This window comes from Athene cunicularia (assembly GCF_003259725.1).
Source record: "Athene cunicularia isolate RWA chromosome 3 unlocalized genomic scaffold, athCun1 chr3_part1, whole genome shotgun sequence".
Classification (NCBI taxonomy): Eukaryota; Metazoa; Chordata; class Aves; order Strigiformes; family Strigidae; genus Athene; species Athene cunicularia.
In genome coordinates, this window is record NW_020799097.1 from 70,400,998 (window position 1) to 70,425,583 (window position 24,586).

At 40.6% G+C, this 24,586-nt stretch overlaps 1 protein-coding gene across 5 annotated transcripts in view; it reads right to left on the reverse strand.

Annotated features, from left to right (window-relative positions):
* Positions 1-24,586, reverse strand: part of PLEKHG1 (pleckstrin homology and RhoGEF domain containing G1) — a 117,836-nt gene that overhangs the window by 22,149 nt on the left and 71,101 nt on the right. For all 5 annotated transcript variants that reach the window (XM_026844988.1, XM_026844983.1, XM_026844985.1 and 2 more), the window contains 2 exons: positions 9,888-9,988; positions 3,700-3,769 (listed from right to left, as the gene is read on the reverse strand). In XM_026844988.1, the coding sequence (XP_026700789.1) occupies positions 3,700-3,769; positions 9,888-9,988 (171 nt within the window). The remainder of the gene's footprint in view (positions 1-3,699; positions 3,770-9,887; positions 9,989-24,586) is intronic.

Below are 24,586 nucleotides of genomic sequence, written 5' to 3' on the forward strand. Positions count from 1 at the left end.
AAATGGAGGCTGAGAAGATGAGCTGAGTCAGAGTGTAAACTGGAGCCAATTGCCTGGATCTCCTCTTTATTAATGAGATGCTAGATTAGAGTAATTCTCCCTTTCTCCTTGGTTAAGATGTTGGTGTGTCTTTCAGAAAACACATGTTCTGAATTTCTGGGGTGCTGAGTGAGAAAAGAGACATGCCAAAGTTAAGCTCTCTACAACAACTCACTTAAATGTAAATGGGTGAAATACTGAAGTCAATCTTCTAATTAACATTGGCACCATTACTATGAAAAGGAAAGACTAGGTTGGCAAGAAAAACTTATAAACAATCTTTTATGTGAATAATTAAGCTATAGCTAAGCTTGCACTGAAACCCTTTTATCAGCCTCTGATTAAAATGTCTCCAAGACATTTAATGTACTAGAGTTAATACAGTTCCTCTAGACAAAGAGACAGAACCAGAGCTGGTAGAAACTAAACTAGTCCATCTCTACTCTCAGTGGCAGGTTATTTCCATGCAGCAGCCATCTCACACTGTTTAAACAAATACCACGATGTATCATCTGCATCTTGGTGCAGAAAGGTCATGACCAGACATGCTTTTAAAAAGTGTGCTTTTCCACATTTGTGTCTATTTGCCTGTGAGTTATTAATGAATGAAAATACCTGGAAGCAGAGGGATTTAATACAATGTTATAAAATTTTATTAAATATTTCTATGAAGTCATAGCTTTGGATTGTTATTTTATCTGTTACTGAGTTTTATGTCACTGGCTAGTTTACACTAAACATATCTTGCTGAAGCCTGTTAGCAAATAAAAGCTGCCATTTTAGGAACTATTTACTTTGGGCACTCAGCACAACAAATGTTAAGATAAAGATTCAAATCCACAATTACGGGTTTTTCTTCAAAGTGTGCTAATGTGATTTGATAATCCTTACTGTATTTCCCTTAAAAGTAAAAGTTGCAAGGCTCTTTACTACTCAAGCATGAAAATTATACACAGGAAACAGTGATGCATGATTGTGTGAGGAAAGTATAATACGCTATCCAACAAATTTTATTGAGCAAAACCAAGTAACAAAGTTCAAAGAAACAGTCTATCAAATACGGTCCAAAATCAGACCTTAAAAAATTAAGCTCCCTACATGTTTTCACAAATACCAAATATTTTAGTTCCAACAAGCTCCAGAGTTAACCATAATTGTTCTGTTATACACGCAAACCAACTTTGCGTCATTTCACATGAGTCCTGAAGAAAGAAATGGCTATTACTTTATGCAGTTACTGAACTTCATGAAAGGCAAAAAGCAAACTCAGTACCTACAGTGAAAACTTGAATATACATTAAATTCCCAACGCCTGTGGTATTCACAGCTGAACCAGCAGGGTGAAAAGAATGGCACTAGATCCAGAGCTCGTGTAACCTAAGCACACTTCCACTGGAAGCATAAAGAAGCTCCAGCAGAGCAACATCCATTAGTTAAGGCTTTGAGCTATGACTTCAGCATGATACTATCCCCGTGCTTAACTCACAGTGAAGATCTAGCACACCCGAAGCCATCAAACAATAAATGGCCAAAGTCCCATAAGACTTGAAGGACCGTGTACTGCCAAAAAAGGCAGTTTTATTTCCACTACTCAATGCTGGGAAGATACAAGCAACCAAGAATGGACAACTGGAGTCTGTTAAAGACAGTCAGCAGTTGCTGTAATGACATCTTCACGGCCAAAACCAGAACTGTGGGATATTTTGGTATTGTTTGATTTTGCTTTTAAGTGTTTGCACTTGTCTGGATGAAGCTAAAAAATGCTTGTTAGGACTGCAATCTCTAGCAATTTCTGAGCCATCGGGTAGTTGCCTGCCAATAATACAAATGCTAAAAGCATTTGACAAGGGAACAAAAAGCATAAGCAATGATATGCAGATGGATTTTGGAACTAATGGCCAGAGAGTCTACCAGAAAACTCCTTTCAGCTGGCCAATACGAATGAGAGCCCAAGTTTTTCCTGGACTTGCTATTATCATTGCACCACCTCTATTTCATGTCCCAGCCAGAAGTAGTCCCAGTGGACCCAGCTATAAGCAAGCAATACAGCAGAAAGATCTACCAGCTCCAAACTGTGCTATCTGTAAAGATCCTGAAGGCCTCACAATTGGCCTTTTCACTGCATGGGCACTCTGCTGACTTAAGCTGAACTTCTTGTCCAGCAGGACCCCAGATCCTTTTTTGATAAGCTGTTTCCTAGTCAGCTGGACCCAGCATGCACATGGGGTTATTCTGTTCCAGAAGTAGGACTCTGCACTCACTCTTACCCCATTCTCTCTCCTTCAATTCAATACAGGCTATTTAAAGTGATAACAACATGCCATAAACCTCATTTCAATGGGGCAAAAATACATCCTGCTTTTGTAGCAGTGATGCCAACACCAAGATCTCTCAATGCTTTCAAAAGATCAATTACTAGATAAGTAACAACTTTCTCAAACTCAACTCAAGCAAGCGATCTGGCGAAACAGCAGTACTAAGATGGTATCATCACTCCCCTTTACAATAAAATCCCTTGTGTCACAACAGTGCCAAACAAATTTTTGGACCACCACAGGAGGGTGGTCCAGTTAATCCTAAATCCTTGTGTTAGGCCTACTACATTGAATGCTTGGTGCTGGCAATACTGAGATCAGGACAAAGTACAAAACATGACAGGGTTTGGTTTTGGGGTGAGGGGGTGGTGTTTGTGGTTTGGGTTTTTTTAAATGGAAAAAGGCAAACTAACCTACAGAGAGATTATCCAAATTTAAACAACTACATGCCCACTCTTACACTCCTCTTTCCCCAGAAATACCACGGAGACGACATTATTTCTTAACACCTTTGGGCTCTACAGATTCCAGGCATATGTAGGTTCTTTGCTGAAGTCTGCAGTGAACTAGAGTTCTCTGTAGCCCAAACTACTTAATCTCTTGTCCTACCCATTATAGCCATGCCCCTGCACCCTGACTGGCTCTCTGGGTTTCCTACAATAAAGGACACCTACTTCGGTTCCCTGTGTTTCTCCTGCACCTAACAAAATCTTCTCCATAACTTTTGGTTTCAGACTTGCCCAACAGAATGAAGATGTCAGATCAATGTTCAGAAAATTCAAACATTTTGGAGAGAATAAGATTTGAATCTTAAAGCTAGGCTTTAGGCCATACTGTTTGGAAAGAAAATTAAAGGTATAGCTGCTGGATTCAGGAAAAAAAAAAAGTATTTTGGAAAACAATATGGCCACAAGTAGGCTAAGGTTATTGCCTTTTCTAAAAATGAAGCCAAGTTGTATTCTCTAGCTGGTTTTAAGATGATAACACATAACTGGAATACCACTTGATCACCTATATTAAAAAGGGAGGAAAAAATATAATCCCTGTAATACTTATCAAAAAGTGATCTAAAAATGAACCCTAGATCAACAGCTCCTCCAGTTCAGATACACTTAATTGAAGAAAATTACACCTTTTTCTTGATTTTTTAAAAAAATGCAAATCAGAGGGATATCCCTATCATTTACTAAGAGAAATTCCTTCTCTTTCCATGGATTTGCTAGTTTTTCTTGGCTGAAGTCACAGAAGCTGTCAGAATTAGGTCTCAAAAGCTAATAAATTAATCTTATTTCACCCGTATCACTCTGCAACTGGTGTGCTGCAGACTTCTGCAGTAGCCACTTACCTTGGAAACAAAACAGTCTGCTATAGCCACAGGATCATTTTCACAGTTTTCCAAATCTTGCAGAAGTTCACTAAAGCAAAGAAAAGGAAAAGGAAAGACAGTTATGGCACACCTTGGTAGCTTGTATATCAACTAACACAATTTAAAACTCATGAAATATAAAAGATACTGAAGCACATGCCCTGTCCTATAAAGACATCATACATTCTAGGAGCTTTACTTGACTGAAGGAGATGAGAAGCTGGTCTGAAAAACACAGATGAGAACCAGGGATGTATTACACATACAAGAAGAATGGTAATAAGCTCACTCAGGACAATTTGTCTACCTTTAGTGGGTCTCTTCACTGAAGAAAAATGGTTAGCCTGGAAGAAGTTTTCTGGAAGCAAAGATATAAATTCTACACGCATAAAAATAAAACTTCACTGAGAGGATTTTATAATTTTGACATGCCAAGCAGGAAATGAATTCATTGTAACAGGAGCAAAGCAATAAGGGAGCATGTTCACTGTTGTATGAAACTCAGTTCTTGAAAGCCAAATCAGCAAAAGAAAGAGTTTAAGCAGAAGAAAACCTCAAAGGTCTCTCCTTGACCCAAATCGTCTTTAGTCTTACTGAGAGATGTACTCAGAAAAACAAGAGAAGAAACCAAGTTTTCTGCCAAATTATTCTCTGATAGAACTTTTGTTTCCTCCCCTCCTTCTCATCAGATGATTTTCCATTTAGGGCTACTTTTTTCCCAGTTCACAGCTGGTTCCCCGAATGAGTTCTGCATAAGAGTTGCTAAGCCTGTACCTAGAGAACTACCCTTTTCCCCTCTAAGCAGACACAATTTCCCTCTGTAAGCAAGAAAATGAGTAAACCAGAAAAGTTTCCTGACTTGTTCTTTGCTTCTTTAATTACTGGAGGAAGGAAGGGGAGAAAATGTGCAATCAGTCACAAGAAACAAAGACACAGACTTAAGGTTCAAGTTGTCACTAAGCTACTCTGTACAGCAACAATTTAACTTCCACACCTCATAAATATGATAAATGTATATGAATAAAAATATGACCCTTGCTTGATACCCCACACTCATGAAGCTCCTTTACATCAGCAAAAGCAGCAAGCTGTAGCAACTCTGACCACAACCATTAGTTATAATGACTGACTGTGTTCCACACATGAGTTTTGGAAATAACATCAACCACTCTGAACAGGCTTAGAAGATTCCTGCTGTGCAGCAGGCAGACGTTCTCCTGATGGCTTAGAGTATGTAGCGCTTCGATTGACATTTTACTCCTACTGGTCTCTATAATACCGCATTATTTCTCCTACAGGCTACAGTAATGCAACACTTAAAAGATTTCATATATTCATGCAATGAGTCCAAGTTTATGCAGTAAATATGCTAGTAGCTTGTGTCTTCAGCACAAGCCCATAGTGTGTGCTGTGCTTTGAAAGATTTTGTCACCTATACTGCACTCTCTTTGGGCTCACCTGGCTGGTAAAAATTAGATTGGTGAGAACAGCCTGCCACTGTAAAAATAACAAATCTGTCATGCCCAGCAATCCTGAAAAACTGAAATAAATCCCTATAATACCAAGTAGACATGTGGAAAAGCAGGGCTATTATTATAGGCTACATCTAAGCACCTGGCAAGAGGCAGAAGAAACAATAGAAAAAAGCATTAGTTCCTTTCACCTGACTAGCCAGAGATTTGATGCTGTTCAGAGATGGTACTGCAGCTCTCGGCCTCTGCGACTCACTTGTGCCAGTCACCCAGGCAGGAAGGGAGCACAAGGGAGCACCATCAGAGGAGCTCCACGCTCTTGCAGCTGAATCACTAACAAGACTCAGACTGAAGCAGGCCACAAGTTTAAGACCATGTACTGATTTATATGGCTTGGGTTATTATGGGCTGGAAAAATCTGAACCTGTATGACCATCATCAATAGCTAATGCTAACTCCCTGGGGATGAGAGAGGTAAGCATAAAGAGACTGACAATTTTTCATGCAGTGCTTTGGTTATCTTTTCAAGTCAAATGAATAAAAGTCTCATAACAATGTAATTGAGGATGCTTTCACTTTTTGAAGTACAAATTATTTTCAAGACAATACATCTATTTTCCCCTCGTGCATGAAGAGTTTCAGTAGGACAAAGTGCAGGTTAGTATCAAGATATTAACTACAGGAGGTCAAGAGGAGCAAGATAAACACATTTATAGGTCTGCAAATAATCACCATATCTGCACAAACAATTCAGGCAAGGCACTTGTTTTAAAATGGTATGGTGATGATATAAAATTAATAAAATCTAAAAAAGACGCAAGTATTTTTCTCCTCTGTTTTGATCTGGCGTGAGTGAGAGATGCTAATGACAGGGCCATTTAGATGGAATGGAAGGAATGGAAAGATGCAGGAAGGAAACAGTATGGTTTGTCCTGAACTCATGACAAAAAAATCCAGTGGATGACCACGTACCACACAGCCTAGCCATAAATGTGGAAGTAACAGCACCTCTGAAAAACTTAATTCTCTCAATGCCTGACAGAGCACAGCATTCAAAACAAAAATGGACATAGCAGGCACAATCTGGTCTTCATGGCAGAATACCTTCACCATGTAAAGTTCTGTAAAATTAATCTGAAAAGTTTTCAGATTTTCAGTAAAAAGAAAACAACAATCAAGAGAATTTAGCCTTGATACAACTACACTGTCACAAAAATCCTGTGGCCAAAAAAAAAAAAAAAAAAAAAAAAGAAGTTTTTCCATTAAAGGTAAGCTCTTACAGGTTTTATGAAGTCTCCTCCTGACAACAAGCCACCAGCCCTTACCACTGTGAAGTTCAGAGCACAGGAACTGCTGAATACAGGAGTTACAGAAAATGGCCCTGTGCTCTGTGTGCTTCAGTAGTCACCAATGGACAAGGACCATGCAGAATGATCTGTGTCAGCAGCAGAGGTTTCAGCCTGGCCTCTCCTAAGACCATATGAGTATTGGTAGAAGTACTGACCTTGAGCACGTTTCTCTGCAGTTCCCATTTCAGAACTGAGTCATGGTACTGGGTGGAGAATTTATCCTAAACTGACACTGGGCTGAATCTCAACAGAAGCCAGGGAAGAAAGGCAAAAAATTCTGACTTGGAGAACACTGCCCCCTTCCAAATAAATGAATAGTGGGGGACCGTTTACCAAGAGACAGAGCAGGGCCAGGGGACCAGTATATAGTCAGTGATTCTGCTTTAATAAATAGCTTTCCAAAAAGAGATCGTAGTCACAGGACTAGATGTTACCATCCTGACCATCATTTCTGCCATTCAGTGGAACACCTAAAAATCATAAGCAGTTTAGCTGAGAGAAATTCCCATTTACTGAAATGAAATTTCTCAGATCTATACAAAGTTCAAAAAAACCCCAAGACTAAAAGCTTTGATCATTGATTAATGGTAAAATTCAAAGCTGAGAAAAACAAGGTAATTCTGAAACTATAAAATCATGCTCACAAAAAGCATCTGAAACTACTAACACAGAACTGCCAAATGGACCTTTTTCAAATGTAAAAATAAATAAAAAGGCTCTAGAGTATGTTTAGGACCCAGAAGCTACTTGCCAAGTTTCAAAGGAGGGAACTTAATCCTTGAAGCTATATTGGGATCTACAATGAATGTTCAGTCTTAAAAGCTCACAATTTCCATACAGAATTTTAAATTAGAAGGCCTGAAATACATCAGTAAATAACTAGAGACTTTGGACAACCTTCCAGTGAGTTTTAACCACTGTAATATATCTATCTCTAAAACTGCCCCAAATTGTTTTGTTGGGTTTTTTTTTTTGTTTTTGCAACTCAATTATTCTGTATAATGACTGATCATACTTGAAGGTATTTCTATCAGGTAATATTTGCAATGATGCTGATATAAATGTGGCCTTGCTACCAAGTAAGCCATTTCTCTAGCTTTTGAAGGATCAGAAAATATAATCACCAGGACTGTTTTTTCCCATCCTGTGACCACCAGGAAGCTGTAAGCTCACAATCATTGTCTTATGGTTCTAAAACAGGCTACCACTATGTATTTTCCACCATGTTAGACATTCAGTCAAGTCAGCTGTAACTAGAAAGCTGCCATGTCCTGCTTCAGCTAAGTATATTTCCATTACTCTGCAGCAGCTGTTTCAAGTTTCAGGAAGAGATTTTAGGTTTCATGTTTGTCGATAAATTCAGAATAGATATGTCCCCACTCTTCCCTTTGATATTGAACAGCGATCCCAGAAGCTAAAGCACATAGTAGCTTCCCATGATGATGGAAAAACATTGAATGAACACTGAAATATGCTCTTTGACACTAGTCTTCCACTTCAGAATCCTCTTTTGATACAATTAAATTATCTGTTTTTCTTCAAAGAACACAGTAGTTTGGGAAGTGTTTTGTCAACTATAGCACAGCTAAGAGAGCTTTTACAGGAGTAATAGGATATAAAAGACATGGGAACTTTATGCCAATACATTTCCTGCATCAACTGAACATTCAAGTTTTCCTTAAATGCTGATTAAGTTCATTATTTCTATAGTAATAGAGGATTCAGACAAAAGTAGCAGTAGCATGCTCCTAAAACTGCAGATACTGCAGGTCCCACACAATGTGGCACTAGCTATAGAAGCAAGAAATTTTACTTCAGACTCCCCACGTACACTAGAATCCCATCTGCGCAATTTTAGAGAAGGGTGTAAAGATAGTGAACCAGTTGGTGGCAGGTCACGAGTGGTGTCCCCCAGGGCTCGATGTTGGAGCCACTCCTGTTTAACATCTTCATTGATGATCTAGACGAGGGGATCGAGTGCACCCTCAGTCAGTTTGCAGATGACACACAGTTGGGTGGGAGTCTTGATCTGCTTGAGGGTAGGGAGGCTCTGCAGAGAGACCTGGACAGGCTGGAGCCATGGGGCTGAGGCCAACTGCAGGAGTTTCCATAAGGCCAAATGCCAGGGGCTGCTTTTGGGCCACAACAATCCCCAGCAGAGCTACAGGCTTGGGGAGGAGTGGCTGGAGAGCTGCCAGTCAGAGAGGGACCTGGGGGTGCTGACTGACAGCTGGCTGAACAGGAGCCAGCAGTGTGCCCAGGGGGCCAAGGCAGCCAATGGCATCCTGGCTTGTGTCAGCAATAGCGTGGCCAGCAGGGACAGGGAAGGGATCTTACCCCTGTACTCGGCACTGGTGAGGTCGCACCTCGATTCCTGTGTTCAGTTTTGGGTCCCTCACTACAAAAAGGACATTGAATGACTCGAGCGTGTCCAGAGAAGGGCAACGAAGCTGGTGCAGGGTCTGGAGCACAGATTGTATGGGGAGCGGCTGAGGGAACTGGGGGTGTTTAGTCTGGAGAAGAGGAGGCTGAGGGGAGACCTCATCGCCCTCTACAGCTCCCTGAAAGGAGGTTGCAGAGAGCTGGGGATAAGTCTCTTTAACCAAGTAACAAACCAAAGACAAGAGGGAATGGCCTCAAGTTGTGCCAGGGAAGGTTTAGACTGGATATTAGGAAGTATGTATTTACAGAATGGGTTGTTAGGTGTTGGAATGGGCTGCCCAGGGAGGTGGTGGAGTCCTCATCCCTGGAGGTGTTCAAAAGTCGGATTGACATAGCGCTGAGGGATCTGGTGTAGTTGGGAACTGTCAGTGTTAGGTTAATGGTTGGACTGGATGATCTTCAAGGTCTTTTCCAACCTAGACGATTCTGTGAAAAGCCTTCAAAAAATTGAAAGGTACGTGAACACAGTTTTGAGAAATTAATTCAGGGAGTTCCTAGTAGTATAAAACACTACAAAAGCCAGTTCTGGGTAATGTATATTGGTATACAAAAGGATCCAATACAGCAGGAATAAAATGATGTCTCTTTCATAAGGCAAGAATTTTATTCACAGTGGTCTTGCAATCGGCTCAGTTAGGACACAGAATAGGTTAGACTTAAATTCACGGAAATACCCAGCATGAAAACAAAAAAAAGTAAAAGGAGACCACATTTTATTCATAAAACAAACAGTTTTTAAAAATCTGATCTCAGTAAACCAACCCTGCTGAGAATCAAAGTAGACCATTTCTCAATTTATGTATCTTGGCTGTATTAAAATGATAAAAGAGCATTTGCTTGGCTTGCTCCCTCCTTGTTAATGCAGGCTATGGCACTGTTTTCACTTAGTTAAATATGAATTTACCTGTTGAAACGGTAGATATCCCGTATGTTTCCAAACAGGGCTGATCGCTCTTCTGTTCCCAGGGAGAGCTTGGTCTGGTCAGTGATACAGTCAAGGTAATCCTACAAGAGAAATGAGAAGGAAACCTTCATACATTTCCTCCTTTTCTAGATCAGTAAACAGAGCTATGTTGTATTGTACAAGATGAGTCTCTTCATATCAGTTTCACCTTATTAGTATAGCAAAGCCTTCGGTAGCCCCTCTGCGAACAGTCACTCTATTATGAAAGGTAACAGTACTTACCTGTTCATTGAAACCAAGAAAATAACAAAAGACTGAACATTAAGTTATAGCCCTTAGACAGGACAGCCAACATTTCTCTTGCTATTGATCTACAACCGTATTCAGATTTCATTCACAATGACAGTTTAACTGAGCATTTAACTGGCTCAAAGACAAAAAAATGTAAAAATTAGAGATGAAGAATGTCGTTTAATGCAGTCTTAGTAACAGAAAACCTATGTAATGAAGAGCAGAAAGCATACAAGCAACACAGGCTAGAAAAGGAACCACTACAAAAATATATTTTTTTTAGTCATTCTTAAGAATGCAAAGTTTGTAAAGAACAGATCTCAATGTATATACATGCATGCAATTTAATCATACATTACGGTTACACTGCAAATTACACTGCAACATACTCCAGCAAAGATTTCCTTTTTCATTTAGAAGAGTGACAGTGTCTCATGCTGGGACTTCAACTGAATAGGAACAAGACAGCTAGAAAATGCTCAGATCAGCGGTGTTCTGGAAGAACAACTTTCCCATCTCTTCCTTCACTTTGATAAGAGCTCAGCTCCTGGTGTCACCTTTCATTCTGTTGCTGCTACAGTATTAAAATTTCTCAGATAAGGGCAAACAAATCCAGCAGGCTATTTAACTAACTGTAACTCATAAACCAAGAAACCTAATGTGCCACAATCATGAAGAAATTCTGATGGAGGATGAAAATAAAGTAAAAGTGAAAACAGCTGAAACAATGTGAAATAAAAACAAATAAAATCCTTTAGCCTGGGGCTAGACAACGTGGTGTGGCAACCTCCCAAAAGCAACACAGCATTCCGCAGCGCTGCAAGGAAGGAGCCCTGCAAAACGTCAATGAGACCATGAAAACTTCAAAGGCATAACTGTGTCCCAGAGTTGTAAAGAAAAAAGTATTACAAAACACATACATTAGCCAAGATTTATTCTCTGCATAAATCCCATTAAGACAAAGGGTTTGGATCAACCATGGATCTACTTTTGGATTTTAGATTCCCTCATAAGGAAGGTTAAAAATTGCAGTGCTTTAGCCTCCACCTTTATATCCTTTCCAACTGAAATGGTGTCAGCAGAGTCACAGGACTAACTGAGATTCAGGATTAGGTACCAGCAGGCTTTCCTGTGCCCTCCCCCTATCCTAATTAATGCTCAATAATCCACAGTCTTTCATCCTCTCCAGTCAAAGGTACTCCTCATCAGCCCCAAAAGTCAGTATTTTTTGCCAAGGGAAAGGAAGCAAGCCTATTGCAAGGCAACCTCAGTTTCTTTAAGAAGAGTAACACATGGCAGTGGGTAGGCAAGGAGGAAGGCCCTCAGATAGTCATCTCATCTCTCCTGTGCTGCTATCTGACCTGTATGCTACCTTCTCTCCTAGCTGACAGGAGTCATAGTCCAAGCCTGTCCTTGAAATATATTTGTGCAGTAAGTCATTGAAACCGCATCCCTGGGACTCCCTGAACTTGTCCCTTGGCTTTTTATTTATACTCAGAAGCTGCAGAAGAGTAAAAGGTTCAGGACAGTGAGGCAGACAGGACTGCAGCAAGCAGCATGCTATAGATCAAAGGCAGAAGTAGGTGACAGATTCAGGGTACTCTAGGGATGGCAGTAAATAAATAACCTTTTCTGCCTACTAATACAAATTGGTATATAAAAGCAAAGAACAGAAAAGCTCCAGTGGAACTGTGATCCTCTGCAGGAACGCTGCAGCACCTTGAGCTGGTATGATGGGGTGAATTGCAGAGGAATGGAAATCTTACAACAAGTAACTCCATACAGCATCTTTACTGAATAAAGAGGAGTTCCTTTCAAATTCATTCATCTCAGCATAGCTGCAACTTGGGTTTCTTCAAAATAACAAACAGTCCACAGTTATTTCCAGTATTGTAGACAGTGCTACCAAGCATGACCTGGTTTGTGCTCCTTTTTGTCCTCTTACCCCAGTTTTCCTTCACTTCTGCATACTCTTCTCAGTCTTTTACCAACTCTTAGCAAGGAAGAGAGAACCTAAGTTCCTGCCAAGCAGCAGTCTACAGGTGCTTTGGCAGTTTTCCAGCATTCCCGTAGCATATGCCAGGATCAGGTTATACCACACACCCACAGCTTGTGCTCTCTTTTGCTAAATGTTCCTTAAGACTGCACTTCAGGCCCCCTTCTCCTCCCAGCATCAGATCAGAAATAAACCAGAAACTAATGGTTGGGTTTGTGCTTAGCAATAGTAAAGGGAGACGGTTATTTCCTTAAAACGCTTGGGATTCAGAGGTATCTTGTATCTCACCTCATACTGTTAGGAAATCAGACAGGATTTGCAAACTGCTTTCATGTTTTAGCTTTCTATTTTTTGTTAATAATGTTGACTTGAGGCTTGTGCAAGTCTGACAGCTACAGACATGTTTACGTTGCTGTTACACGTGTAAGTAAGCAGATACCTGAGCTAGACACAAACTGCCTAATGTGGCACCAACAATAGGGTAGTCACAACAGCAAAAACCTTCAGATACCAGTGTCTATGTGAAAGAGGTAGACATTGGACAGCCTTGACACAGCGGTCTGAAGAAATCCAGGCACAGCACAGCAGCACAGCGCTTGCGCTGACACAGCACATGGGACCCTTCTGGTTAGAGTGCTTTATAGAGCATGTGTGCTCTAGTAAAGGCTTCGTGAACTCATCCAGGAAACAGATGCAGTATTGGCAAATAATGTCCTCTGCAAGGACACCACCACAAGCAGATCAAAGCTACCCAGCCATGGGGTTTATCCTAGTTATTTCTTAGCAAATGTTACTTTACCCCCATGGTAGTCACTGCAACCTCCAGCAGCGTATCAACAGCTGTTATCATCTGAAGCCGTAATGAAAGGTTTGGAGCTACAAGATAACAGGACAGGCTGCAACTCTAATGACATGGTGCAGAAATCAATGAAATTTATCAGAACAGAGTACTGGCCTTAGTCACTTTATTTGTTTCTTGTCAGCATCTATGGACCCTCTGTCGGCACTGAATGATTTGTTTATAACCTTTGCCTTCACTAGCCTTTTATTGCTTCTCTGCAGTTATGGCAAAAACATTTAACTTACTTCATAGGAGAAAAAAAAAAGGTCAACAAATGCCAGTCTCCTTCGATAGATCTACAGAGCAAGGTTTACTCTAATGGTATTGCACAATTTTTCCCTCCTATTTTCTGAAATTCTCCAAAAACCAGAAGAGTCTTGCCAGACTGCTCTGCCTTCCTTGCTGTTTTTGATGTTCTCCCTATTTGTCTTTCATCACACTGAATCCCTCAGAAGGAATGTCTGCCAGAAGATGCATATCCTGACTACCATCTCCTCCTCCATAATCACACAAGAAAGATCTCTAGAGGAACAAAATGATGACAACATTAACCTCAGAGGCAAAAAAAAAAAAAAATTGTAAGAATTGAAAAGGAGAGAAAACTGCCGAGAAAAATGACAAAATTATTAAAAATATCTTCATATATTGATCAAACTAATTTTTTCCATGATCAAATTTTAGAAGCTAAATGCAAATTAGTGAGACATTTTCATCTAGCTACCCAGGTTTTTCTTTGAAATTAGACACACATTTAGGTTTAAAAACAGACCACAGGCTGAACAATAATAAATAGTAAGTCAGCCATTAATGTGCAATGTTAAAATTGCACATTAGAATAAGTAATGTTAATGGTAATGTTAAAAAAAAAAATGGGTAAAAGCCACACTGCCTTGTAAAACAGGAATCAATTTTTATCCTGCCCTGCAAGAAACATATATACTACAGAAGTTCCTTTACAGGGCAGGACTGTGCATATATGGGTATCACCAAAGATAAGCCAAATTGCTGGAAGAGCAGTGTTGTTGCATTGGTACACCTTTACCAAGAGGCAGGCACACAAGACACTGAAAAATTGATTAATATCAAATTAATATCAATTTAAAAAAAATAAAATAAAAAAAACAAAACCAAAAGGATTCTACCTACCAGGAAACTTTGCTTTTTAATGCCTAAACATAGGCTGCAGGAGAAAGCCAAGCTGCTGTATGCCTCTAGACTTCAGTAACAGTCTTTGGCTCAAGACCTGAAGATTTACATCAGGAAAACTCAGCCTCTGACCAAAAAATGCTTAAAACCAGGTACTTACCAAAACTCCAGTGACTTTTAGTGTTGCAGCCAGAGTAAGAATATGGGAAATTAAAACAAGCAGGACCTAACCCAGGCAGTGCCATAACGTTACTTAGACCCCAGTTTTCTGATACTCCCTAAGATCTGTACTACTAGTAGGGCAGCTTTTACTCCTAGATGTTATACCATGCTCAAGAGCATTATTTTTGCCTGACTCCCCTTTACTCAGCACAGATGCACATGGCCCAAATCAGATGGCTATGCAGAAGATGAACCACCAAAACGGTTCAGCAGCCTTGGCCACCTAAGCATTACTTCCACACCACTTCAAGGAAAAGGCTGCAGGCCCGAAGGAAAACACGCTACAGAATGGATCCTATTTGTAGCCTGCTAGCTAGAGCCATGTTGACCAATCTATCTACATACTTGTAACCAAAGAGAAAGCTGGGCAACAGCTGTACAACAGAATAACCACTACAAAATGCTCCCCCCACTGCTAAGTCTGCCAATTAACATAGGTAATTTTAATCTGTACCAATTCTCTTTTTGCCTGATTTTTTTTTTCTTTTTTCTTATTATTTTATTTATGGATTTATCTGTTACGTACCGCACATACTCTGAATGCCTTGTGGGTCAAAAAATAGTGTACTATCCACAACAGGTGGCCAAGAATGCTGAATTCTGGTCAAGGCAGCTCACTGCAGCTCTTTTCAATTATTCAAAGTATAGCTGTACCCTGCAAAGCGAAGATGCACTTGTAAACCATACATAGTTTGCTTTCTTGCTCTGGTTCCTTTGGCTATATGAGTCCAAGGACTGACTGAGACCTAAATCAAACCTACCTCCTTCCCATATCAAACCCTTTTGTCAGGATTTCTCCTTAAAACACATAATTATTTTTGTTGACAACATCTTTTGTGATGGAAGAAGACAAGCCCACTATTTTAGTGTATGTCTCCTGTAATTTGCACAGTGGTTTACTTGGGAGACACCTGTAGCAAAACATTTCATGCTGCCAAACTTGACACATTTCTGGTTGCTTTCCTCCCCTCATCTTCAGTTTTCCATATTCTTCCTCTTCAGTCTCTGTAACCAGTCAAACCCAGTCATATATCTATGGGCAGCCTCACTTTGACTGAAACCATCCTTCCCTTCTGAGAGTGAAAATGCTTGCCCAATTGCTCTTAAAACCATTTTCCATCTTCTGTTCCATGTCAGAGTCCTTGCCATTTTCAGCCCTTCACAGAGAGCCTGGCATGTTCCCACATGGCAGACAGAAATCCATGTCTGTCAAGATAATTAGTGCCCTTAACCTCCAACTTCTGAAACTCCTCCATAGGAGAGGCAGAAGTGGCAGCAGTTGTGCTTGAGTGTCTTATCTGTAGTGATTCAACAGAGAGGGGAGGAACTTTTCAAACGTTCTTTCCTCTGATTGTGAGAATTTTCTACCTAGCAGCAAGCATCTATTGTTCCCATGTGAGTAACACAACCACTAACCCAGGCTGCAGGTAACACAATCATGTTGTCATACAGTAGGCTAATACAGCTTAATACTTTAACTAATATACATATTTTAAACTGTAGATGCAGTTTGAGAGCCATAAAAATCAGAACCATATTTTATTTGTGCTACACATGTTGCACATTAATGATGCCAGTACATCAAACCTCAGAAAATGCTTGTGCTCTCCACAATATAGCTTCTCTATGTATAAAACCAGCAAATTAAATAAAGAAGGAAGTTTCTGTGAGCATGTCTTCCCACCTTCTACTTCTCATGGAAAATGGGAGGGGTGGTATTTGGTGGGGTTTTTTTAAAGACATCAGAAGCAGGAAAACCATCACATCAGCCAAAGCATGAACAGGTCCGAAAGATCCGCACCTATCTGGGGCTATGCACGGCACAGCACAGCCCTGCCACCAGCCGGCAGCCAAAGCCAGACTCTGGTCTTTCCAAGGGCAACACAGAGTTGGAGGTGCAGCCTCTTCTCCTCACTTCAGCAACAGAAGCAGAAAGGTTCTGGGCTCCGTGAGCTTCCTACCCCCCTTTTCCATTCGCTTTACCTACATTAAGACTGCCACTTGTCAGTGCCAGCAAAGCTCTGTCCTTGTGGGAAACTCAGCAATGTCAGGCCCCAGCTGTGGGCTCTGAAGCACCCACCTATGTGATTTCAGAGCACGACCCTGCCTGCCATCAAGGGAGAAGGGCGAGAACACCTGCCACCACTGACAGCCAGCAAGCCTCCAAACAGGAATGGCCAAAGTAATCCGTATGCTTTATACAACCCGTTACTAGATGCGGCTTGTGATTTATTTTCCTCTCTGATGTCCGCGCCCCAGAGTGGAGTCTCTGAACTGGCAGAAGGCCACGTCACTGGCATCAGCCCTCTCCCCAAGCCTGGGTGGAGGAAGCCACACCGTGCTCACCTGTGCTTATGACCAGCTTCCTCAAAACTACCCAGTTTACACTTTCAGCCTGTTCACACACAGCCTGTGGGTAACAGCAACAAAGTGGGTGTTGTGATACAGTAAGACGATACTCTGCTGACTGTACAGAGAAAGGGCAACGATTGATGGTGAGAGTACTCATGAGAACATGGTATGAAGAAAGACTAAAAATAGAGAAGCATATTTGTTTTCTTTCCACTATTTACCATTGCAGAGTAAGGTGAACGTGACAGACTTCTCCCTATATGCAAATAAGTTAGTTAAGTCAAAGTTAACAGTATTAACTTAAACTTTACCTACAAAAGAAATGGAAAAATTTATTTTTGTTTTAAACACAGTTATTTCTGAATGACAGATTTTCTATAATCAGCATGACTTCTGCACCTATATTATAGATGTTAAAACACTGCCCCATTTACAGATACTAGGGACTGGAAGCAGTGAGCCTTAACAGGTGCCCTTGGCTTCATCCACATGCATGGAAAGCCACTGGGGGAGTATGTGTCACCCAAATTTAACAGTGAGGAATTCCTGAGTCCTAACACTATGCCCTGAACCTCTAAAATGCACACTTTCTTTAGTTTAGGCTGACATTGAACAGTTGTGCCTGAGTAAAGCATGAGCACAGATGGGGTTGTACATAAACTCAGAAACATCTAGGGCACGTCAATGTAAACAACATAACAGTCAGGAGACCTTGTCACAGGACTTCAAGTTGTCAGAGCACAGCTAGTCCCAGAACTAAAATATTTGCCCTGGAAAACTGTCAGTGAGAGGTCCTTCCCTAGGCTATTGCACCATAGGATTCTTGGGCTAGGAGAACAGCCTTGACACTATGCACAGCTGGGAGGTAGCAGCATATCTTTCTGCAGTTGCGGGTTCTCCCTCGCTGCTTTAGAGACTGAGACTCTAAAGCAGGCTCTGCAGGCCCTTTTGCCCCTGCCCCAGTGTCAGGGGATGCCCATGTCAGCTTCCAGTACTGCCTCACAGCTCCCTCCTAGAACTGGAGTGGAAGGAAGCACATGTCCTACAACATCTACTCCACCTGTCCAGGGTTTCGTGTCCTTTGTTTTTGCCCAGGGACTACTTTCTTCATGTGTTGTCTTTGTTCCACGAGCTATTAGCAGGAATGCTGAATCTGCAAAGCTCTCTGGAGGGTCAAAGCTTGCCACCAGCTAGCACTGAACTACCAGCCTGCTTGGATGGACTGCTTTAATGGATTTTTGCCTTCTTTGCTAAAGTGGATTTTTGCTCTAATGAAACAGAATCAAAGTTCAATAACATTCCCTTGTTAGACTGCAGAAATTTTATGATAAAATCTCCCATCTTAAAAACATACCTTGGAAGGCAGGCTGTCAAATCAAATTGTAATTTGATAGAGATGCTCTAAAAGTATTCATAAACTGGAACTGGGATTCATGGATTGTACACAGTCAAGACCCCTAAAGTCCATCATCTGTAAAGATGATATGGATAAATCACTGCGAACAGAAACATATGTAACTCAGACACATCAGCACACTAATTTATAAAAGTTGTAACCCACTGATTAAAACTACGTCTCACATTTATCTTCAGGTATCAGCCAGCACCCACTGCTAAATCACAGCTACAGGAATTTTCCCCAGAAGCTGGCACTCAGAATCGCTGCTCAGAGGTGCAGTTAAGAGGAAAGTTCAGAGAGCAGATGGAGATCATGAGATGATAACAACTGCTATCAGTAGTTTACTGACATTTCAGTAAAGAGCTACCTAACTGACTTTCTAAAGTTAAGACGAATCACAGAAGAAATAAGCTACAATAATGAAGACAGCCAAATGAAAAAACAGCAATTAGGATGTCAAATAGTTTGAGGTGCTAGGCAAATAAAGTAAATGCTCTAAAGATTTCTAAATCTAAGCCTGCAACGGAGGCTTGACATCATCCATGTCAGTCATCATCATAATTCAATAACCTAGAGCTTTTTTTTAAAAAAGTACCAGCTGAAAATGTTTAATAATTATAAATAATTTTTAAATTAATCTAAAAGTTCATCAGGACATCTATAAATTAATTTGGTCTGATTACAACCTTATTGAACCATAGTCAAACAAAGCACAGAGAGTTATTAAGGCATATCTAGCCTTTGAATGTGTGAATCACCCAGGAAAGGAACATGAGTCTTGTGCTGTAGACCCTTGCCCTGTTACATAAACTTTCCTCAATTTGTAAGGCAAATGAAAGCTAACATTTTTTTAAAGATCTTGATATGCTTACAAGTTAAATGAGACATTCCAGAAGAGAAATGTTTATTTTAAAACACAAGAAATGAAACTGAAAGTCTGTTTTCCAAAGAATGAAAATGCAAACCCAGCATAATGGAGAAAATCTGCACACATCCTGAACACACATTTATATTAAATTTAGCAGGCACATGATTCCCAGAGACTTATGGGTGGCTTTTATTATTAATATATTAACAGCAATGAAATGGAAGCTTATAGTAGTGGGTGGTTTAGAAGTAAAAACTTTTTTAAAGTGTCTTATTTGCAAAATGGTTTTCTCATGAAACCACAAAAAAATAGCAGCTACCTCCACACCTTAATCCATGGGAGTGGTAAGAGTGGAAAAAAGAGAGAGAGAGACTGCTATGTGGTTTGTTAAGCCTTCAGGTTTAAAGGTCATGGATTACTAGAAGACTGACAAGTAGCATTTAATAGCAATGATATAACAAATTTAAAAGTGGTCAAATATTTCTGTGGGCCAAAATGGAAATGGATATAATAAACAAATAAAATTGCAGAAACTACGGTCTGACTGGAAATGCAGAAATCTGTTTGGCTCGAAGATACCACTTTCAAATTTTGAAATTTCTTCACCGAAATTGCAATCATTCTGCAGAAAATGTATCAGCATTTAAGCGTTTACCAAAAACATCACACCATAAGCTGCGCTTCCTCTCTCCTGCATCTCAACTCTCAGACCTATTCCTCCCAGTTTTGATGTCCACCCCCTACAAACTTGCTGCTTTCCCCGAGCTGTTGCTCTGCTCTGTAGAGCTCCTCATCCTCTGCCAGTGAGCAACTGCTAGCCAGAAGGCAGAGGTGAACAGAACCTCTTTTGTTACTTTCTAAATTCCAGAAGGGCTCTATACATCCCACTAAGGAGGGACACAGCCTTCCACTTGAGCTCAGTACAGTGACAGGAGGAAAGTTTCACTCCTGGAGCACTGGGCTCACCACCAGCACTCTCAAATGGCACACTCTGTATTTAACTACATCTTCCCCTTGCCTCCCCCCTCTCAAAAGAACAAAGCTTTCTGGAACAGAAAATTAACTTTCACGCTTTTATTTATCCTCATTCCCATTTAGAAAGCAGGTAAGAGGTTGCAAACAGCACAGTTGAGTGATTTATGCCCTGCTGCAAGAAAAGGGATGACAAGAGCAGTGGCAGGCAGCAATTCTGCAGCTCTCTGGAAGAGCAGCCACCCTCCCTGCCACTTCTCTCCCACCCAAAGCTTTAGAAAGGCTCACTGTAAATTTATAGACAGCTCATTTATTACTGCAGTATAACTCACTCTTCCGTGCTGTCCAAACACAGAGATGACCTTAAAACAAACACAAAGCTATGGCTATATATTTGTGCTGTCTGAACATATGCAGTCCCAGCTATACGGTGAAGCTCTGTGATCACCTGACAAAGATGGTCCCTGTCCCTACAGTCCAGCTGTAAAATAAGAACTGGATGCAAAGTACAGGTGGAAAAAGCATAAGGCAGCAAGGATGTTTTATTCTGTGTTTTTCATATACTTGGGAACATGATGAATGAAAAAAATTTATGAATGGTACTAGCAGAAATAAGACTGAAATAGTGATGTTGCAGGTGATAAAAAACACTCATCAGTACATTTTACTCAGGCTTAACAGTGCATTTGCATTACTCCTTCATCTTGCAAAGGCAAAACGCAAATGTGGATGTCATCTTCTACAGTTACAGCATTTGTACAAATTATGAATACGGGCTTCTGACTCCTATGAATTGCAAGAGCAAAACACATTAACACATTTTTATTATAAACTCAGGGACAGCGTTTTACTCACGGGAAAAAAAGGTTACTTCAGTAAGTTACTCTAACTGAATTTTATGCCTTCTCTAACTAAATTACTAGTTGAAAAAGTCAGGTTGGGTCCTTACGAGAAGGTCTGCTGGTTCTGCCCTGGCCAGTACACCTGTCAGCATGACACAAGCAGGAAGCAGAGGTATCTGATTTCTCATCACAAACTTGCCCAAAACACGCTTCAAGCTGTACTAATTCAAAATTATAACTATACTTAACAGATCATCTGATAAAACATACCAAACAATGGAAAAGTTCGCTCTATCTTTGTTACAATGCTTGCCTGTGCAAGAATCACAGCAGCATGCCTCAAAACAATCATAATTCAACTGTTCTTCCAGGTTGCAGACAAAATGGCTGTACTGGATAGAAAAACGGTTGGTTTTAAAGCATATCTTGGGGCAAAGGGAACCAAATAGTGCCTGTACGGCCTCCTCTCAATTATCCTAAGCCCATGAAATACTTATCAGCAATTTAAAAGAAAACTGGAGAACCTCAACAGGTCTACAGTATCAGTTAAAAGATCACATTAGCCATGTCTTATGAAGCCAATTTCTACACCTGTCTAGCATTTTGGCAATGTTAAGAACAAAGACTTCTCAGATACTCAAAAGCCAACAGTAGTTATGCCTTTTCAGTTGATTTTTATTTATTCACTTATTAATGACCTAACAGCATTAGGTCAACAAAAGCATCTAAAAAGGGTGAAATTCTATTTTCCCCCATTCACTCCACAGTCTTTTATGTCAAGCATGAGAACTTGTTCTAAAGATAATATAGACTGAAAGGACACTGCCCAAAATACTATGCTAGGCTAATTCTTAATGAGCTGACTTTGGATATGATGAATAGTACCAGGATCCTACATGCAATTTTATACCCTCCATGTTAACAGGTCATTTGTGTACAGCTGTGTATGTTCTTTACATTTGTGTACCACCAATCTTGGAAATCAGTTCGAGGCACACGTAATCAAGAATAGTCGGCACAGATTCACCAAGGGGAAGTTGACCATACCTTCTACAATGGAATGAGACTGGCTTGGTAGATGAATGGAAAGCAGCGGATATTGTCTACCTTGACTTCAGAAAGCCTTTTGACACTGTCTCTCATAAGATCCCCAAAGCCAAGCTGATGAAGTATGGGCTGGATAAGTACACAGTGAGGTTGACTGAAAACTGGCTGAATGGACAGGCCCTCAGGGTAGTGATCAAAGGCACAAAATCTAGTTGAAGGCCCCTAAGTAAGCAGCATACCCCAGGGTTTAATACTGGGTCCAGTCCTGTTTAAGATATTCATTAATGATCTGCCTGATGGGAAAGAGTGTTGATGTATTAAAAAAAATCCAAACCAACAAAACCAAAAAACCCCACCCAACCACTAACACCCTGCCCAAAAAACCTAAAACAACCCCACAAAAAAAGCTTTACTTCATCATAGGCAAACACACTTTGCTTTACACCAGAAATTTAGAGATTGGATTTATGGACATGAATTTTGACACCCTCTCAGTTCTAGCTCTAGAACCTGTTTGAAAGTGCTAGAAACAACAGTAAGAAGATGTTCTTTTAAAATATGTTTCCACTGTCTACAGAGAATGTAGCATCAGCAAATCCCCACTACCAGGGGACAAAAAGCATATTAGATCGTGTACTGACAGTTCTCAACTGGAGGTAGAGGGTAATTGAAATAGTACCTATTCATTTCACCCTTTTTGTACTTATACCATCCTCAGACTGATACCTCTTTGGCTTTTAGCAATTTGTACCTGGGTTGCCCTGCTTCTCTTCCTCTCTCTTCTCCCTTGCCAAAGAAACCCAAACCCCAACATCCCCCCCCAAAAAAACCTTACTATTTTTAGTCTGTGTACATAAGCTGCTCTATTGCTGTCATCTGCAAAACTTGCTAGAGAGCTCCAGTTGCAACCAATTTCATACTCACCTCAACTTCACACTTCCTGGGTTTTCTCTCATTTCCTCATATTGTTTTCCCTCTAATGATTTTCTCTTTCCACTTAGCACTAGTTCCTTTGCTTACGCTTTCCTCCACCAGCTCCCACCTTCATGTCTCTTCAGTTCCTACGCACTCCTCAGTCAGCAGTTGTCCTTTGTCCCAACCCCAGCTCCCCTTTTCCCATTCTCATCCCATTTCCTAACCAGCTGCCAAAATCTGACCCATGTTTATCTGGAAAATAAGACAGATCAAGCTGCTTCCCTTCATATTAGTTTGGCTCAGCACCAGCCATCTGCCTGCCAAACTAAATGGCCTCAAGTCATAGAGGCCCAGATAACCAAAAACGGGCTGCAACACTCCTGCAGATTTCTGCGGAGTCTCTCCATCCTTCTCAAAACCACCACCCTTGAGTAGGTAAACCACTGCAGCATCTCTAAGGTAACTTGTGAAGAAAAGAATCCTGAGAAACACATAAAATGGGCTCCTCTGTAACATGTTTCTAGTCACACCTTCCTCTCCTAAGACCAAGGAAAGAACATGCACAGCTTAAGGTAGCTCGTTCCCCAACGTCCTCATCATTTGGGAAGGCGCTCCTTTGAAGCCATCAGATCCTCAACACCTACCTAAGAAAAGCCCCATTGCCAACAATTCCATCTCTCAAATAGGCTGCCTATTACCACACAGAGCTATTAAGATTCATTATTAGTTGCTGTAGGAAAAACACTTGGGTATTTCACACATAAATTCCTCCAGTTCTTTCATAATTTCAAGCGCATTTGCCACATTTACTCTACATCTACTGTAGTGATGGTTAAAGTATTTCTAGCAAGCGTTTGCTGGCTTTCCTACTCGTAAATGGAAAATCTGTTTCAAGCTTTTAATGATAGCTTCCAGTTTCTGAAGTTGTATAGTTTACAGCACAGGAGGATGAGTGAGAGCTAAGGTTTCCAAAACCACAGAAGTCATGCCTAGTGAATGGTGACTACGCACAGAAACTGGCTTGCTTCTGTAGCATATGACAACCTTAAGCACTCCAAAACGAAACTCAGGCAACAGTTAACGGAGAGAAACAGCAGCAGCTACAGAAACCATTAAAGTCTTGAAGAAAAAGCCACCTTTGTGAGAACACTGGGTGGTGGGAATGTTTAATCACGATGTGCATTTGTGTTACCAAAGCCTTGGTCTTTTTTCCCTGCTCATTGCTTGGGGGACCAAGGAGATTAGAACTGTGGGGAGAGTGCCTCCACTGGCTGATATTTCCTTTTGCAGATGACCTCCTACTGCTACCTAGAGCTATATATTCTATCAACCGCACATAAAACATGCACCTCCCAAGAAATCCTTCTTTGTGGGTAGTCATACACACATAGGTTAAGTATGTAGACCACAAACAATAGCAAGGGACTTGTCATCTTCAAAAATACAAAATAACATGACTCTAATGGCACAGTTATAAGTACATGAAGTAAGCAGAACAATCCAGAAGAACTCATCCATATTTTAACCTGTACCAGAAAGGGAAGATGGAAGATACTGTTCATCTGTGGATTGGATAAAAACTTCACTGTTACACCCATTTATTAGCACCACCCATTCAGATTTAGTATTAAAGAAAACATAATTCCTTAGTATAACAGCCAAACAATAGGGTTTTCCAGCAAATACACATGACATATTCAATACTGCAGGTCAATGACATGAAGTGAAAAGACTGCAGCTGTGAGCTGCATGAAAGGGAGAAAGAAAAGGGCAGGAAAGAACTTGCAGGACTAGGACCTGTCTCTTGG